Here is a 19,788-nt window from a genome sequence, read left to right as displayed (position 1 = left end):
GCAGTGAAGAGAAAGGGAAATTATGGGAAAAGGTGAAGTGTTGGCGCAACTCTGGGGAGAATTTTTTTTGGGGGGAACTGGAGAAGTAGGAAGAACTGGGTTTAAAGGGGATAGAGGTCAGTTGCCTCTTACTGTGTACCGGGATCTTGGAGGAACTCATCTCTCGTGAGCCTGTGAACCTGGAGTCCTTCGGCAAGACCTGACATTAGGCCTCTAACCTTAGAGGCTGGGAGAGCCACTTACCCTCTAATCACCTCAGTCTTCTTGTCCCAGACTCCACCATGAGCAAGCTGAGGAGGGCATTAGACACCACAAAGCAACCTTCATCTGTTGCCAGCCACTTTTTGTTTTGTCAGTCAAGAATAATGCTGGCAGGCTCCAGCTTCCTGCTTCCTTTGCAGGTGCTCGGCACAAAAGCAGACAGCCAGCTGGGGGGGCAGAGGGCAGGGGTCCGCTGCTGAGTTATGGGGGCTGTTCTGGGCTCTCCTGAGCTTGGACTGTGATACTGCATTAGCCACTCTCTGAAAATTCCCCACCTGAGGGTACCCGTTTTGGTTTGGCTGAGTCATTTGACTGGATACCATTAACTGCCTCACAAATGGGTCTTGAAGATTACTTTACAAAACAGTTCAAGAAAGTGTTATAGAGAATGAATGTTTAAAAACAGCTATTTTCCTGTGACACTGCAGCAGTTTGGATGAGATGACAAGTCCAAAACTGAAGATGTGTCTTCACAGGGGTATTTATATCACATTAAGCTTAACTACTGCTCATGAAAGCAGCTGCAGCTAACAACTAACAATGCAAAATAATTAGAGTGTACTGACTGCCAAGACAGTGTTTGTTCCTCAGTCTGTTTTGAAGGTGCTTTAAGTTCACTCCTTATTGATATAGTACAGACAAAGATACGCTTTTAATGTATGGCAGTCCTTCCATTGTGTTTCACACCAGGACCAAATAGTGCTTTTGCCTTCAGGCCTTATCCAGCTGTGGAGAAAATGGTGGGGGTTTTTACCTGCACATCCCTGGCATCATTGTCAGCAGAATATGGCTGTGGTACTCCAGTGCTGTGTCAGCCAGCAAGGGGCAGATCTCCGTGACTTTGGGGAAGAAGGAAAGGTTCAGGATGGGCTTGAGAAGTATCCCCTGAACCAGGAGGCATCTGGGCTAGCCTGTTTTATTAACACAGTGAGGTAAAAGCAAATTGTAGAAGAACCAGAGAACAAACAGCAGGTTTCATGAGTAGCAAAAACCAAAGGAAATGAGTTACCTGTGGATTTGAATCTCCTAGGTGGACTCTCTGGTGTTTAATGACACTAGCCATGATTTACACTATGGCAATAAGGACGTTCACGAGGTATTTGCTCTTGTATGCGGTAACTAGCGCCTGAAGTGAGTTCAGCCTTTCATTCAAGAGGGATGCTTATGGGAGGTCCCTCTCCATCTCCTCTCCATACTTTCATGAAACTTGTAGGAACCTAACATCTTTAACATCTCTAGCCTGACATGAAATGAGATTTATATTGATCACTATGTTCAAAAGTTACTGGGAATATACTCATGCACACACAGAGTTATTATGTGTCATCTCCATAGGAAACTGGGCAAACCCCAGACCTCCAGCAGTATTTTTATCATATTCATGTTCTGACAAGCTGGATGGCATTTCGTCAGAGAGCAGCCGGCAGCAAGCCTCTCTCGGTTGCAGCCAAAGCCAGGCCCTCCGAGGTAAGGACAGCTTCTGGTTCACAGGGCTGATGAGAGAGACGTCCCGGAGGATTCTGGCATCAGCAGCCAACCTGTCTGCCTTCGCGGTGTTTTTAGTGTGCCACATACTAGATTTTGGGTAATAAAACTTTACAGCGAAATAAGTTTCTGGAGCAGTCTATAAGCAAGGCATCATTTAAAGCATTTTGATTCAGTTTTATCATTGTGTTGTTGAGATGACACTTATGACAGATGACTCATGTCATGGTGATAGAGCATTTAATTCCCTAACAAGGCAATTCTACAAGGAAATCCTACAGGGGTTATTATAACCAGTGAATGAACTTTGTACCTATCTGCAGGATACGCTGAAGGTACAGCTGTAACACTGCCGGGCAGCACTCCCTTCTCATCTGCTCCACATCATCGAGCTACACCCTTACACGCCAGCAGCATTTTGTGAGGGAATCAATCTGCCTGTGTCTTGCTGAGTTTCCATTTACCTTCTTAAACAAGTACATCTGTGCTTTTTAATACCAGATGCAGTCTGCCAGTGGAAGCCACTGTACAATCGTTAGCTTACTTCCTGCAGGCTTTCAAAGCATGACATTTCTTCCATGGCTTTCCCAGGTATTTCCCTGCCGAAGTCCTCTCAAAGCTCTTCTTCCCTTTCCTACTGCAGTGGTGGGAGCCATTGCTGCTGACAGTCAGCTCTTCTTGATCAATGGTCCCCAGCAAAAAATCACCCACCTACCCCCCTGGCCGCACATCACAGGAGTATACAGAGAGGACTCTTGACCACATGGTGTCATACTTGAGGAAAACAAGGCAGGGAAACAATTTTTTGTCCCCCGTCTAGGGAAGATGTAAACATCTCTTAACTGAAGGGTGTGGGAGACTGCATCTTTTAAATCCTCCAAGTAAGAAGTTCGTGTTAATCTACCTGCCTTCCACAGTAATGGAACATGAACCACTGGTGTTGTCAAGGACAGTTTCCTCCTTCCTTGCAAATCTGAACGAGAAGGAGAGAAAAGCAAAGGAGGAAGTGCTTGAACAACATCTAGTAGTTTAAGAAGGTTGAGAGCAAGTGTTTTCAGGACTGTTTTCAGGATCTTTCAAGGTTAGAAAGAGAAAGACGAGGGGTTAGCCATGTTACAACTGAAGAAAATCTCACCATAAACAACAAGACTTGGGAAAACAGGGATAAATAAGTATCACTCCTGCAGATAAAGAACAGACAAATGGCTTCACTGGAAAGCAGACTGAAACAAGCCCTTTTTTCCCCCCCCTGTCCTATCACAGGCTGTTTTCTGCATGGGTCATAGCATAGGGCATGAAGAACTGAAGGTTTGGTTTGATGGACGTACTGAAACAGGACATCCAGCTGAGGGCTCTCTCCCACACAAGATCCTGGTCCTCAAGATACCTGAAAAAGTGGGCAGCTAATTGTAAAGTTGGAAACTTGTAGTCTCTTGGACTTTGACAAATTCACACAGCAGTTTCTGTAAGCATCAAAATTTAATAACTTACTCTTTTTAACTTTATGAGCTTTCCTCTTTGGTGTAATTTATTACAGCAAAATGAATTCTACTTATTTGTTTTGAAATGAAGAAGTATTTTACATCTATATAATTGAAAAAAGTTCTATAAAAGAGCAACTTTCAGCCAAAGAACTTCTGCTCTCATATTCAGCAATTTTCATGAAATATCTAAAGTATTTTAAAAAGACTCCCTGATGTTTTCATGAAATATAGCTGTCAGTGTATAAAGAAAATAATTAAGATCTCAGTGAAATATGTTGTAAGTTGGGCAGACTCCAAGACAACACATGCCCAGTTTTCATGAAATTGTATGTTGCATTTCATGAATTGTTCAGACCCCGTATTTTACAATATTCATTAAGTTTCATAGCAATATTCATGACATTTAATAGCAATGTTCATACAATATTAAATTAAACAAAGCATAAAAAAACCATCCCAGCCACAAACTTAATAAATCACAGGAGTATAAACTTCCTTCCAAGCTATAAGAGAACAGTCATCTTGCTTCATTTTTCTTGTATTTCATTAAAGAAAGACAAGCAATGTTTCATGGTAGATTTGCAAAATAGGTCTTAAAATTCTCACCAGCCATTCAGAGGCTAGCCATTCAAAATTACACAAAGCATGAAGACAGCACAGCCACAGCTTCACTGGAATTTATTTTAAATTAATAATAATAAAAAATAGCCCCCTCCTGTCATAGCAGGAACGCTGCTCTGACAGCCTTCTGACGCTGCATAATGTTCTGGAGAGAGGAGCTTTCTAGTTGCTCAAAATTTCTACCTCTGTGTCCTGAAGCATATAATCTTAACACTAAAAGGCTGTTAAATGGAACTCTCCAGCCTTCCAACTTGCCTTTCAGTTTTCCAAATTTACACTTCATCCTTAGCTTGCAGCTAATTAGACATTAGTTCACCAGCCATTCAGGAAAAGGCTTTGTTGATCAGGGAAGTGGAGGGTAAGGTGGGTCTCCAGAGGGAAGACCATCAATTCTACCAATTACCGTAGCTGTGGGAAGAAGTAGATGCTTTACAGCACGGTGCATTAATGCTGACAAACATACCACTGTGCTGAACAACCCTGTGGAGTAAGGGACTCCACTAACAAAGCCAGACACATAACGTACCAGCAAGGAGGAGCAGATAAGGTTCTTTAATCACTTGACCCTGTTGAAAATATATCACATCCTACCTGCACCAGCTGTACTTTCTTTACATCAGCAGAGCACAATCCCATCACCAACCAGCAAATAACCTGCTCAGGCCTAACTGATTGCTGATGAGCAGAAGCAGCAGGTTTCTGGGTGGTGCTGGTGGCTGGCTTTTGCAGAGATTAGAAGTCTGGTATTGATGTGCTGCTTCCCCAGCTTTGCCAGTTGTTTGTCATATGTCTAGACAGGTGATCTGTCTCATGATGAGGTTCTTCAGTCAGGGCAGGTCACCCCACATCCGAGGAACCAATTTCTCCCTCCTTGAGCCCTGAAACCTTTTTATGCTGCATCAAGGGCATCCAGGAAAACTTGTTACTGGACACAGGTCCATGGCTCCTTGTCTATGCACTGCTGGAGCTGTTGGCAAAGCTGCTTCTTGTTGATGAGCAGAGTGGAGGCTGTAAGGAGCAGGCTGTCAAGTGCGTCTCTACAAGACTGTGGGTGTTAGCAGGGCTGTGGAGCGGAGCACTGTGTCTGACACGCACACTGGTAGTGACCTGGGGATGACTGGCTACCTCAGGAGGAGAATGGTCATGGAGATGTGGTAGCAGCTTTTGAAAACTACAGCTCAGTGCTAACTAGACTTTCATGTAAGTAAGCTCTCAGGTAAGAAGGTAAGCATTCTCTTCTGGGTTATCTTTTTTTGGGTTTTTTTAAATGTTTTTCTATACTCAGCTATCAGTGCCTGTGGATGGCAATACAGTACAAAACAGATCCCATTAATGTGTGTAACTACTCCTGCGTAACAAATACCCTACCTGTAATGTTAAAGCACCCGGGCAGTATGTTTTGCTACTGCAGGGATGTGTTGTGTGTGCTGGGCAGTGGGGAGAGACGCTGGGATTTCTTCTGGAGTTTATTCAGTTACTTCTTAGGGAAAGCTTCCTCTAATGGGAGTTTGTAAGAAACTAGCTTATAATTTGGCTCGTGATGATTAAATTAATAGAGAGAAGGCAGTGCTTTGATCTAATTTTTTGGTTCCTCCTGAGAGGAGTATGCTTATTTGTCAAGAGATGCCTTAAAATATTCTCATATCCTCAGCTCCCACTAGGCCAGTAAGTGAAACCTTCAGCTTTTCCACAGGCAAAGAGCATTTGGGCTGAGCAAAGTCTTCAGGATAATTCATGTAAGCACTTGAAGCAATTGAATCCCACATAAAGTTTTTCTCCTGTCTGTGTATGAATGAGAGGTCTACTGTTGACATTTGTGATTCAGACTCCAACACTGACCGCTTTCTCTATCGGGGACAGAACTGCTTCACTATATAAATATTTAATAGTAATGTTTAATGTTTCCAGACATGACGGAGCTGAAGTACAATATACTGAAGTGACCTGCTTTTTTAATGTGTGTGGTGGTTGAGAGAGGAAATTCTCATGCTTACTACTTGGAGAAGGGTAGAACAAACTGACAACTACATGGGGAAAAAAAAAAGAGTCGTCATAAGATACCAGTAATGCCTGGAAAGCACTGCTGACAATAGGATGTTCCCATGAAGCCATTTGGTGCCAGCTCATTAGAGGGCTTTGGCAAGGATATTTGGCATAAAATAGATTTTATTTAGAATTAGGGACTCTGCTGCCTTGCTCTTGGCATGGAATGAACTTGCAAATTAAGTTGTCGTGTAATATAATGACATTACCTTGTATTAGGAATCATTTTAGAATTAGAAACATTGATCTGAATAAGAAATTAAGACTTCTTACGAAGTGGAGAAACATGTACAGCTGACATTCAGGGCCTGTACGCCTATGCACGTGAAGAGTGCGTTGCACGCTGTCCCAGCGCTGCAGGAGTGTGCTGCTTCTAAGCCTGTGTTCAACACCTGGATCCTTGTTTGCTAAGGTTTTCAGTTACTCCAGTGGTTGCTTCAGTGGTTATCCTTTTCTCAGGTTCAATTTCTTTAAAAACTTTTCTTCTTCACTGGACGTCTCGGGTGGCTTAATATTAAAATTTTATACTTGCCAGGGGCTTACTTTTCAATTAGGACAAGTTTGAAAAGTCTAGGTTAGGTGGAAGAAAGTTTTAAATGCAGGGAGATGGTGGCTGGGCATGTGACACCTCTCTAAATGTTTGATGAAGCACAGGGCTCTGTTCTGGCTGCCCATACTCTGTGTGGGGCAAAAACCCCACGGGGATGGTTGTGCATTTTTGGAGCAGCTCACTAAGTACAAGTTTGGCTTGTTTCCTAAAGTGAATTCAATACTTAAAAAACCAAAATAAAACAAAAAAAACCCAGGGGAAAAAAAACCCCAAACCTAAAACAGTCTTTGGGGTTGGTGTCCTCCTTATAAGAAACGGATACATTCTCAGTACGATCAGCTCATTTCCCTCAACTTGCCTCAAACTCACAAAATTACAAGTGGAGAGAGCTTCCTTGCAAATATTTCTCTCTGAGCAAAGACACCATCCAGTCCTCTGAAGAAAGCTAACTTTATGGAGCACTACAGCTATTTTCCTCTAGCCTGAGCATACAGGAATGCAGTATGCTTTTCTGCATGTATTGTGCTTTAGCATTCACGAGTATCCTTATGAAGGCAAGTTTTGAGTCACATGCTGTGTCACACTACAGGGAAGAAGAATATCAATTACATAGCATGCTTAATCATGAGAGGAAATGGATTTGACTAACTGAATATGCAAATGCCAATTCAAAATAAAATTATGAGCTCTTCCTGATGTGCAAAACGCCAGTGGTGAAAAACATTTTAATATATTAGTGCTTGACTTCAGGAAAGCGTGGTTTATGAAGGGAAGAAAGAAAAAACATAAGTAATTTAATTTCTTCTTGCATTTTATTATTCTTGAAGCTGTTGGTATTTTTCTAGCTTGCAAAAGCATAGCTGACATGAAGCTTTTAAAGCATATTTTGACATTTAAAATGCAGCTTCCTGTGCTTGCGTTCATGCATGGTTTCCTGAGACGAAGGGTGATAAGTAAATACTCACTGCTGGTTTTCCTGCGAACACCGTGAGGCTGTACAGGATGGGATTTGTTGTACACAAGGACAAGCTGCTTCTGGAACCTTACACCCCCTTGCCCTAATAAATCAACAGCTGTTTGGCAAGGAGACAGGAATGTTCTTATTTACCCAAAACTTGGTATTTACAGCTATTCTCCCATGGCGGGGGTGGTCACAGTTCACTTCCCGTGGCTGCTCAGTGAGAACAGCACCTCCCACCCGCTGTTACCGTAGTCTCTGCTGGAGCATCTTTTCCAGTCCTCATCGCAGAAGTGTTTCACTTCACGTGGTGTGGTGGGCTGGCTCAGAGAAAGGTGATGTGCTGTACTCAAGGGTATCACACTCTCCTGAGTGGGGAAACCTAATCCCAAGTATCTTTAAATACTGTTTAAAGTAGCTGGAGTGTTGGCAATCAAGGCCAGTTTCCCATGTCCTCAGTGAGTACGGGAAGCAGTCATCTAGTTAAATGGGAAAGTCTCTTTTCCCTCTTACCAGCTCTTGTTTAGAGCACGTTTGGAGGTCTTGTCTAATCGTACCCATGAGGTCAAGCTCTGCAAGGAGCTTGTGGTGGGCTGGCCTTGGCTGGATGCCAGGTGCCCACCAAGCTGCTCTATCACTCCCCTCCTCAGCTGGACAGGGGAGAGAAAGTATAACAAAAGGCTCGTAGGTTGAGATAAGGACAGGGAGAGATCATTCACCAATTACTGTCACAGGCAAACCAGACTTGACTTGGGGAAATTAGTTTAATTTATTACCAATCAAATCAGAGTAGGATAATGAGAAATAAAAACCAAATCTTAAAACACCTTCCCCCCACCCCTCCCTTCTTCCTGGGCTCAACTTCACTCCCTATTTTTTTCTAGTTCCTGCTCCCCGAGCGGTGCAGGGGGATGGGGAATGGGGGTTACGGTCAGGTCATCACACGTTGTCTCTGCTGTTCCTTCCTCCTCACACTCTTCCCCTGCTCCAGCGTGGGGTCCCTCCCACAGGAGACAGTTCTCCACAAACTTCTCCAACGTCCTTTCCACAGGGTGCAGTCCTTCAGGAACAGACTGCTCCAGTGTGGGTCCCCCACAGGGTCACAAGTCCTGCCAGCAAACCCGTTCCAGCGTGGGCTCCTCTCTCCATGGGTTCACAGGTCCTGCCAGGAGCCTGCTCCAGCTCAGGCTTCCCATGGGGTCACAGCCTCCTTTGGGTGCATCCACCTGCTCTGGTGTGGGGTCCTCCATGGGCTGCAGGTGGATATCTGCTCCAGCATTAACATCCATGGGCTGCAGGTGGATATCTGCTCCACTGTTAACCTCCATGGGCTGCAGGGGGACAGCCTGCCTCACCATGGTCCTCACCATGGTCTTCACCATGGGCTGCAGGGGAATCTCTGCTCCAGCACCTGGAGCACCTCCTCCCCCTCCTTCTTCACTGGCCTTGGTGTCTGCAGAGCTGTTCCTCTCACATACTCTCACTCCTCTCTTCTGGCTGCTGTTGCACTGCAGTTTTCCCCCTTAAATATGTTACAACAGAAGCGCTACCCCTGTCACTGATGGGCTCGGCCTTGGCCAGCAGTGGGTCCATCTTGGAGCCGGCTGGTTTTGGCTCTATCAGACAGCTTCTCACAGAAGCCACCCTGTTAGCTTCCGCTACCAAAACCTTGCCATGCAAAGCCAGTACTGAGATGAACAGGGTAAAACTTCACGGACTTAGAGGTGCTCGTAACCCCAAGCTGGGTGGTTCGCTACATAGTCCCCTGCGGACTGTGGGCTTCCAGCTGGACGCAGAAGCAGAACTGAGGGGACACCCACATTTCATTGACAAATGCAGGCACTGGTGCAGGGTTCGGGTGGGGCTCTGGGAAGATGAGGTATAAGCGCTGAAATCACCTCAGGGATCTGAACTTTGTGCCCGTTTACTGCAAACTGCTCTGACTGTGACCTTAGTGCCAACCAACTGCCTTACGGCCGGCAGTGCCAACTGGGCTCCTTGCCGCCTTCTCCCTCTCTTTCCCTCGTTATGGTTTTGAAATACCATTTTAATAGCAAAACAAGACTCCAGAAATTAACTCGAACATTTACGTCCAGAATGGACTTCACAGTTCCTGGTCCCAAGCTGCTTACCCATCTGCGGCTGGGCTTTCAGTTGATGCTATTGACAGTTCATCAATCGCATCCTGCCTTGCTGGAGGCCTGCTTGCATGCCTTGCCTTCTAGATACGAAGGCTTGAAATCCTGGGTGTGGGGCAGCACCACACCTTCACACCACGCACCGATAGTAGGTGGAGGCTCTGGGGCTGCCCCCCCTTTCTCCCGGAGGGAGGGCAATGGCCAGCAGGGTTTCTCAGGAGCGCAGCTCTTCTCTAGCGTTGCGCGCACCCAAATGCGCAGGCTTGCCGTGCAATGCATGTGAGGCTGCAAACAGCTCAAGTGAGGGAAGGAGCTGTTTCTGTATGCTGAGGAAACCCTAACAGAGGGCTAAAAGCTGGGCTGGATTTGCTTAGGTGGCAGGATGATGCTTGGTGGAAAAGTGCTAGCTGAGTCCTACTTTGTATCCTATAAAATCAAGAGTTTTTGAAGTATGTTACTTCTCCCTTTGACTTTTCAGTAAATAAACCAATGTTCATTAGACTGTAGGATATATGGACTGACAGAAGCACCGACATGGGTGTCCAGAGCTGTGCAGATACAGGATGCTCCCACGTGAGCACTGGGATGCTTTCAGTCCGCTGCCTGCAAACTTGGTGGGTATTCCCCAGCCCTCCGGTGGTACCGTTCTCATCATGGCTTCATCCCAGTGGGGTTTGGGGTAAATCTGATGGCTTGAATAGGAGCTGTATCTGAGCTACGGCACTCAAACTGGGAATTTCTGCTTGGGAAAGACAACCAAATAAATACATGGAAAGTGAAAGACGGATGAGCTGGAATGAGCTGTGAACTGACAGCTTTGTGACTGGTTTTGACTTATTTCCTTTTGCGGTCTAAAGCTGAGTGCCTCATAAATTCTGAAGGCATCAAAACTGTAACTAACACAACTGAAACCATCCTAGGATCGCTGGAAATACAAAGAGCAGCAACTGTAACTAGAAGACAAGAGACAGCGAAAAGGGAATGAGTTTTCTCCTCAAAGTGATATTTTTGGGTATTTACTTCGGTTTTGACATCACAGGTCAAATCAGCACACTGTGACACAATTGTGGACATTTGGGGTCACACAGTGACTGTCCTACAGTCTAATCTGGACCTAAAAATGAAAATAGTTTCACAGTTTATGGTTCTGGGGTATGTTACTGACCAATCTTAAAGATCCTGGAGTCCTCAAATAGATACCTACTAACCCCCTCACACTCTCTCAGCCACGATGCGATACACGGTAAACACCATTCGGCAACCACCGAGCAGCATGCTGGTTTCGGGGGCCGTTTCGTGCTTTGCTCCCTGGGTAGACAGGAGGGCTGCGGGCTTTTCGGGGGGTGGAGAATGTAAAATGAGAGCAGCCACATCGGGTCTGGTGGGAGCCCCCATCTGGTCCAGTGCTGTGTTTCTGATAGTGGCCAAAAATGGGACGAGCCATAAGAATGGGTCAAGCAGTTTGTAGCTGAGAGGAGTCCTGAACTTGAGTTACTAGCTTTGTGTCTCAGAGCTCACGCTGCAGCTGTCTCCCATGAGGCTGTCCTAGATCTCTTTAATCCATATAAGTATCTGCAACACCCTCTGGCAGGACTCGCAGCTTAACTCTCTATTAAGGTTATTTAGTGAAGAGCCGGGGAAAGAATTAGAAAATGAACTACGGTAACAGTACTCCAGCTGCAACTTGATATCTAGCATCACGCAACGATCAACAAACCTTCTCTCCAGGGTACGTGGAAGCGAGAGCTTCTAACTTTCCAGTGGCAACAGTCCACTGTGCAATTGTGCGTAGCAATTTCCTGGCTGCCATCAATTCCTTCTGTTGTTTCCTCAGAAGAGCCACAGGGCAGCTGACACCCAGCAGTGAATTCCAGAAAAGTACTAGCTTTTCAGATGGTTGGGTTCTGGGTTTTTTTCCCCTTCACAGAAATTGTCTCTAAATAAGACAGTTTTGTAATACGCATTAGAAGCTTTGGAGTAGATTCCCAGGAGCCCCACACTTGCTAAGCTGAAGTCTGGCATCCACAGCCAGACAAATTGCTTACCCAGAACTGGATGTGCCTGAAGACTCTGAAAATCTATTACAAGTCTCCAACAGCTAATTCTGGTGTTGATGCACACGTTTTTGTGCATCAAGAGCAAGCTGGTCCAAAGGCCGACGTCCTCTTGTCTTTGGGTGGAACCAGTCCGTTCCGGGTTGTTCAGATAGGGGCAATCTCCCGAGTGCTGGCCCGGTACGCACTTTCTGTATTTGTAGATTAGGTAGTCTGTAGGTCAGTCATCTGAATCCTTCCTGGTAGTTATCTTAGTTTTACTATTTTTATACACCTATGCCAAACAAGCAGGTATTACAAAATATTTGACTTTCTGCCCTAAATCAAGCAGTCTTGTGGTATGTCTGGGCGCAAGACAAGCAGGATGTGGTTCCTTTATAAGGCTTCCTGCTCCCTCTCCAGCCCTGCTTTCCATACTTCTGTAGTTCACGTACCTCGTCCACGTATGCCAGCACTGTATTCTGTCTGCATTCATCAAATATCTTATCAGAACATGGTCGATCTTTAAACAATCTATTTCCCTGAGTAATTTTAGATATTAGAAACCTGCTTCAAATTCGGCAGGGAAGGTGCCACCTTTCCTCACCCAGAGAAGCATCTGGAGCCTCACCTGAGAGTAAAAATGAAACAGAGGCGGAGACCTGGCTTAAATCGTCTGGGCCATCTTCCTCACCAGTGATGGCAGAAGACAGGGAACCTTCTTCGGTGCTGCAGATGTTTCGTGCACAAATACTGCTGTGGGAACGTGCCTGAGGGTATGTAGCATCCGCCGTTGCCTTCATACTATAAAAACTTCACTACTTGGCCAGCTCTAGCTGTATAACGTTATCTGGTTTCAGGCACTGTATTAAAAATATAATAATCATAATTTTTTACAAGCCATCTTTATAACAGTAAATTAAATGGTGCCAGGACACAAGCCCAGAATGGAACCTCGCCTGTCTGTCCTGTCAGTTTGTCAGGATGGACCACGGCATACTTCTGGCCGGGCTGACAGCCTTCCCTGGCAGGGCTGGGGAGCTGGTGTGGGGAGTGATTGGTAGGCAGTTTGGCTGGCACTGCCCTGGTTTGGAAGGTAAGACAGTCTGGCAGTACACACAGGCCACTTCTGTAAGAAACAAAACTGATCAGTTCTGAAGCCTCAGTCTAGTTCTAGGTCTGCAAAGCCCACTCTCCTGGCCACAGCACTGAATCTGACCCATCTGATAGTATTACTTTTCCTCTTGGCTGCTTTTTTTTTTTCCTTCTGCTTTGTCTTCCTTTTCTTCTGCCCTTTCCTTCCTGGGAAAAGAAGTAACCTTTCTCTAAGGATAAAAATCTTTATACTCTTTTGCAAGGCAGAAGAAATCTTTAGGGCTTTCAGCTATATAAACCTAATTTGTCAGTTATCCCCCCCCAATCTCTCTTAATGGATCTCTTATGCATTTATAATGTACTCAGTACCATGGTATCTAGGGACCTTATACACAATTTATAAAGCAAACATTTTTTTGCAAAAAGTTTCTACTTCTCTTCTGGCTATTGCCAATCTCTGAATCGGGCTGTTCCTTTGATTTGCAAAGGAAGCCAAGTTGTCCATTTTAGACTCCTGACACAAACCGTCTTACAGTATCCTGGCTTTGCGTTTGTGGGATGGCAAACTCACGTTCACGTTGATTTATTTTAGCACCTATTAACTATAGAACTGTCTGTAATTAACAGAGCTGGCTGCATTTCTCCATCAGCTTCAACACTGGCATGAGTCAGCACTGGCAGTTCCCTGACTCCAGTTAGGGACAGTATCTGAGGTAAGAGCCCAGAATGTTTCAATATACATTGAAGCGGCTATATAATTACTATATAGAGAAAATAATTCAGTGCTGATAAGGAGTGAAGTTGTAAATTTCCATGTCACTAGTTGTAAGCAGCTGGATGCTGCAGGCACCTGTTGGGAATAGGTACCTACTCAGTTTCCTGAAGAGTCCGACTGCTGCCTTGCAGGGTGACCAACCCTTCACAAATGCCGACGGTGTGCATCTGGTTGTGCGAGGACATTTTAGTTCTTCTGGGCCTGAACCTCTAAAGGTGAGCTCTGTAATACCGATAGCCTTTATTGGACCCAGCTTTCTGGTCTCCAGTATAATACAGTGTATTTGTATTTTACTCCACAGTGGTAGTGGGCAATGTATTCAAGAACAGATGCAGACTGGCTGAGCGCAGTGCTGGCGCAGTAGGTAACACTGATCAAAGCCTTTATGCATTCCTTGCTCCAAATCAATGTGCTTCAATTTTTCTGCTACACTTGTTTTCCAACACTAATATATAGCAGCACCTAAGAAGAAACCTTATTTGAACATTCATATGTCTATTTACGCTGACTTCTATTTCCTAGGTCACCAAAAAAGCTGACCAAAAAACCCTCCAAAAACCCCAAACCTTGTTCCATGGATGCAGACATACTTGGGTTGCCTAACTTCATTCAAAGAGACTTAGAATGGCTGCAGGGCAGCACTGAGGGCAAGCTGTGTTGCTATCAGGGTTACCTCTGGATTTGAGACCGAACAGAAAGGATCTACAGGAATTTAATAAAAAACGAACACTGATTAATAAATTGCAAAAATAATGGATTAAATCATGAATTAGAAGAGTAAGTCAAAACTAAATTCCTTCTATTAAAAAAGAAGAAAGTGCCACTAAATCTTCCTCGTACTCAGCTAGTCAATGTGCTAAAAGCGCTGCTAACGGTGCAGTGCCCTTCTCCGCAGTTCTGGACACCGCATTACCAGTGACGTGCCCATCACCCCTCGTCACACTAGCAGCTCTGCTTCTCCTCCGTTCCCCACCGAAGTCTTCACCGAGAGGTGCATGGCTCAGTGCCGGCTTGTTAAGAGTAGTGCTGGGACTCTTTCATGAGCAGGGAGTGCAGGAACCTCCCTGGCAGTTTCTGAGAGGAGCAGATGTGCAGATCTGACCTCCTCAGCGTTCGACAGCGTCAGTGTCCTGCTTTGTTCTCCCAGGCTTGATTTGTCAGACAGGAACCCTCCATTAACTTTAGAATCAGACCTTACTGGAGATGACAAGTTTGACTAAATACAAATACTCATGTAAATGAAGTCTTGAATTAAGGCTTTATAAAATAACATCTCAAAGCATAAAGAATATTTTTACTAGCTTGTCGACTAAGTGATAAAAAAATGACAAGGTGAAAGGTGTTAATAATTTAAGCTAATATTTCTAATTTCTATTAAATTGTTAAACTACAGATAATCCTTAGAGTATTTTCAGTAAACTCTGTTGCAATTTCTAGCTAAAAAAATACTCTGAAACCAGCTGTACAGAAAAACCCCATGTAATTCAAGAGGGAACACAGAAATTTTGGAAGTGATCAAGGCATGAACAAAAACATGAAATGGAAATGAGCACCCAAAACAGCAAAATATATTTAAGCAATATCACAAATACACCAAAAAATCTATTTACAGATCTAAAATTGGTATGTCCAGTAAAAATCCTCCCACAAAAAAGTATCTATAAACAAGAAATTTAACCCAGTTACATTGTCTGCTGCTAGCAACAGAGGTGCTTTACAGCTAGCATAGCGTTAATTATGCCTTTGCAAAATAAAGGAAAAACTTAATAAAGGTGAAGAAATTATTTCTGGGAAAAACTTGAACTGAAGGCTGGGCAACAACAATCACAAGGCATACAAAGCATAAGGAACTGCAAATACATAACTCTGGTAGTGCAAAAAAGAAGATGAATGGCTTTTTTCCCCAATACTCATTCAGAGAAAAACACTATTGTGAATTTGCAATTTCAATTTCTTTTAAAGGCTTAAGTTTGTAGGACTTAGTGCATTTGCATGTTTCAGCAAGGCTGATACTATGCAGGAGGTAAATGAAACAAAGACAACATAAAATTACCGTCGTGATATAAATTTGTAACAACGTTTATAACAAAATGCCTGAATATACAGTACAGAGACAAGCCTCTAAAAAAAAGTTTAGATTTTCTCCATCCAGACAGTTAATTCGTAAGCATGTTACCGCTAAAGAAAAACAACTTGTACATAACTGATAGCATATGTAACATTCTTTGGAATTAGATTTAAATTTCTCTTTCAGGTGTTGCCCCTGTATTTCATACAGGGAACAGCGGAGGGGTAGACTCCTCACTCCTCACTGGGATGAGCAGCTCCTGGTGCGCTGTCCCTCAGGCACGCGCCCGGGGCTGGGCAGAGACTGCAGAGGTGCACGAGTGCCAGGAGCCGGAGAACTCCACCTCCACCTGGGAACGTGGGTCACGGTAGCACGCCTTGATATTCGTTGGTGTAGAGGCAGGGAATTAATACTGTTGAATTCCTGAGGCTCATCATCCCACGCCCTGGGTTTTATTGTGCTTTGAAACACACAACACAGCCTCTCTGTCCAAAAAGGCCTCACAGTTTTGACTGGCTGTAAACATTTATTTTCGTTTAAATCAGCATTTTCACCATGCCTTTGCTGTTTAAAAAAATAATAAAATCAAAAGTAGGAATACCTTAGCTCATGTTAAAACTATTTCAAATTCAGAAAACTAGAGTTCTTTAATTGAGCAAACTGAAACAAATCTGCAAATTAGTTTTGCAAATAATCTTTCTGCTATATTTTTAGCTGACTCTTGATCTAACTTTCAGCAAACTGCTAGAGATCACCCAGTCTATCCTAGAGAAAATCTAACACTTTGATAAGTGAGCCGGAAACCAATAAACACAGGCAAAAGATCAGCACCAACTGTTGCTTCTGTTCTGCCCAAAGCTAGGCCCTTCACTGCACTGCAGAAGGGATACTCCATTTTAGTCAGCTCACAGTCCCAGGACAGGTCAGGAGTCCCACACTTTTCCTGTTCCCCTTGATGTAGAAAAAGAAAGATAGAGATGATGTCCATACAAATGTAACAGTAACAGGTCCAGAGTAAGATTGACCTATTATAGTTAGCGAGAAGTGTTATGGTTGATGTTCAAAACTTTTCCAAAACAAAAAGGACTAACTTCTTGACTTTCAAATGTTCACAGGGTGACTATCGGGTATTACAGTGTCGCTTTAAGGGGACTCTGTTAAAAATTTCTAGTGCTCAAGTTGGAACAGTTTATGATGCAATCGGATGAACTTTCACTGAAATATCAGTCAAAATAAGGGTGATTTTACAAACCAAATGATTGCCTTTATGCAATCTTTTTTCTCTATACTCAAGGGTTGTTGGCCAGAAATGGCTGAAAATTACTTCTGCAGAGGAGGCAGTGCTGCTTTTCTGCAACCTGACAGATGCTCGTTCAGCCTAACTTCAAGTATCCCATTTATGTGCTTGAACAAGGAGTTTATGTACCCAGCCCAGACTCCAGAGGATGACTTAGAACAGAAGTGCTCTAAGGTTATTAAACAGACGTAAGGGATTTGTCTGCTTGACCTTTGGCATATGAAAGCAAAAACAAAACTAATCTAATAGGCACAATCACAGGAAAATTCATCCTAAACTAGAGATCAAATGAGTCTTCTTCTAGAAATATTTATTTCTCTTTGTTAATGAGCAGTGGAGCACTTCAGGTCACTAGTATGGATTCAGATCTCTAGCCTTCAGACATCTGAATTTAAATGAGATGACTCCTACCCAAGGCTCCCATGTTAGCAACTTAAGTTGGATACCTGAAGTTAGATGGTGAGATTACCCTCTGTCCTTACTGAGAACTGCCACCTCTCGAATCCGTGATAGAGCTGCAGTCACAGGATTTACTTAGAGAAGACCCAACAGAACTCAATCTTGGTAGGGTATCTCATGCCTCATCTCTTTAACCCCTTTTCACTTTACGGAAGGGGATGGAGAAAGGCAAAGCGGGATGGAGGGTGGTGTCTTCCTAAACAAAGTTGTGTAATACACACTAATAAAGAAACTTAGTGGCTGTCACTTGTAAATCCTACAAAAATCACCATTTTGAAGTTGGTGGGTGCAAATTACTCTGGCTATTGCAGATCTCATAATTTAATCACACATTTTATTTTCAGGAGTTACTAACAGCTATCAGTGTTAGCAGATTCTCTGACTTAGCTGGCTAAAAAGTTCAAATGGAATTAGAAAAACTCTTGATGGCAAAGGCTTAAAGAGCTCCTAAAGTATTTTCATGTATTTAAATTTAAAAAAAATAATAAATTATATTTTAGACAAATATCAGCTAATGCCTAACATTTTTATTAAAATACTGATGGAAACAGAAAAAAGTAAACTCTAGGTCTACTGGATTGCACGCACGTATGCAAAAAACCCACCAAAATTGTACTGTCTTAGCCGCTTAGTTGTTTCACTCCTTATTTTCTGCACTTGAGAAAACAAGATCAGAAAGATACGCAGCTTCTCTGACTGAAGATGAAAGGCTGGGGCAGGATTTCTAGAGCCCCATCCAGCTTTCTAAGTGGAAGGATTAAGATTAGGACCTTGTGCTTGGGAGAACAGAGTGGAGGAATACTCATGATTCACTCCTGTCCTAAGGGAAGAATCTATTCTTTCTGACAAACTTTGCTCATGGTTTTAATAGATAATGAACTCATTGGTCCAATCCTGTACTCAGCATTTTACAGAATCAGGGTCTCAGGCACAGCAAAGACTTCAGATAAGCATGGAAGCAAGGCAACACTTGTATTTCCATTTTTTATCTATGGATTATTTTCTTTGTTAAATTCCTAGGGTTTTGTTTTTTTTCTTCAGGGTAGCTTTTCAAAATACAAACTAGTATACACTAACAAAAGACAGAACCACCCTAACAGGTGAGGGAAAAACTCTCAGTGCACTTTTTATTCCACAGATGAATTAACTACTGGGAATATTTAAAAAAAAAAAAAAAATCACCAGCAAGATACTGAATTTTGAAAGTAACACTGAAAGTTTTTAAAACTGCACTTCAGAAAACATTGTCCGAACAGCATCAGAACATTAGAGGGTTGTCTGAGTTCCTTGTTTTCTGTGGCAAATTTCCACCAATGGAAGTAGAGAACCGAGGCAGGGGCTGAAGATGTAAAAGCAAATAAAACTAAAGATTCTTGGTAGCTACTTACCTACAATGGCTATTCATTCTTCTATTTTTTTGGCTCAGTGCTGTTTTATAATGCCCTTGACCCCACCATATAATTTCAAGGACATATAAATTGATTTGAGTATTAGCTTGGTTCCTTTCCTGTATTTGAACCTTATAGTGGATATAAATGACAAATAAGCATGCTATAACATTCACAGGAGCTGTTGTCCATCAAACTGGTGACTCTGAACGAAAGCTGCTTTAAGCAGCGCATATGAACATGCGAACCATCTCCAAAATGCATGGTCATATTAAATAAGTCTCTTGCATATGTACATACAGACCAGTAACAAAACTCAAATATCATAGTCCTACCCTCTTCTGTTTAAGATTGCAGTTTCTATCTGTTGCATATACTGTAGCTGCTCAAAGAGCCGAATAAAGTGAGTGTAGCAGACTTTTTCAGAGAAAAATAGTCATATAAAAAGTTGTAAGTACGGTACAGTGAGAAAGTTCCCAGAGCTCTCACTTCATTTTCTCTTTGGTTGCTAATTAGGATTTGACGAGTTTGAAACCCTGTCCTGTGTCCAGCACTGTGGGAAGAAACCAACTCAGTTTCAGTCTTTTCAAGCACCTAAAACACGCTTTACAGACCCAGAACAAATTGAGACCACAAAACCAGTTTGCCAAATGTACTAATGGATAGGTGATACGTGGGAAGTATATCATCCAGTGTTTGGCAACATCACTTCCTGTTGGCAAATGCAAAGTGTAGTCGCTCCAGTGTTTTGACACACCATACACTGCTTTCACTGTACGTCCCTTTTCGGACCAGCTGATGTTACTGTCAGGGTTACAGTTGTACTCAACCCATTGCCTGGTGAAGTCACCAAGCTGTGGAGGGTCTGCTTCCTCGATGTCTACAACTCTGGCCATTTCTGCTCCTTGCACGGCAACATACTGGTCATTTACTTTTCTTACTTGTTTAACCCAAGGCTGAGAGTTCTCACAGTCTAAAACGATGATGAGTCGAGAACAAAAAGTGCTGTTCTTTTCTCTCCACCACTCCAACAGTGTGTCAAGTCGTAAAGCATCACCCCCTGCCACAAAGTAAAAAAGATTTACTCTTAGGACAAAGAAACAGAAACCTCTGTAGAATTTTAACTGCAGGTT

General features: G+C 43.3%; 1 protein-coding gene across 10 annotated transcripts in view; it reads right to left on the bottom strand.

Annotated features, from left to right (window-relative positions):
- Window positions 1-13,983: 13,983 nt before the first annotated feature.
- TMEM168 (transmembrane protein 168) overlaps window positions 13,984-19,788 on the bottom strand; it is a 30,973-nt gene continuing 25,168 nt past the window's right edge. For 9 of the 10 annotated variants that reach the window (XM_075493751.1, XM_075493779.1, XM_075493788.1 and 6 more), the window contains one exon: window positions 13,984-19,715. In XM_075493751.1, the coding sequence (XP_075349866.1) occupies window positions 19,168-19,715 (548 nt within the window). In that variant the 3' untranslated portion in view covers window positions 13,984-19,167. The remainder of the gene's footprint in view (window positions 19,716-19,788) is intronic. The other variant, XR_012774334.1, reaches the window with a different exon arrangement.

This window comes from Mycteria americana, chromosome 1 (genome assembly GCF_035582795.1).
Source record: "Mycteria americana isolate JAX WOST 10 ecotype Jacksonville Zoo and Gardens chromosome 1, USCA_MyAme_1.0, whole genome shotgun sequence".
Lineage (NCBI taxonomy): Eukaryota > Metazoa > Chordata > Aves > Ciconiiformes > Ciconiidae > Mycteria > Mycteria americana.
This window is presented reverse-complemented; position numbering and strand designations above follow the sequence as displayed.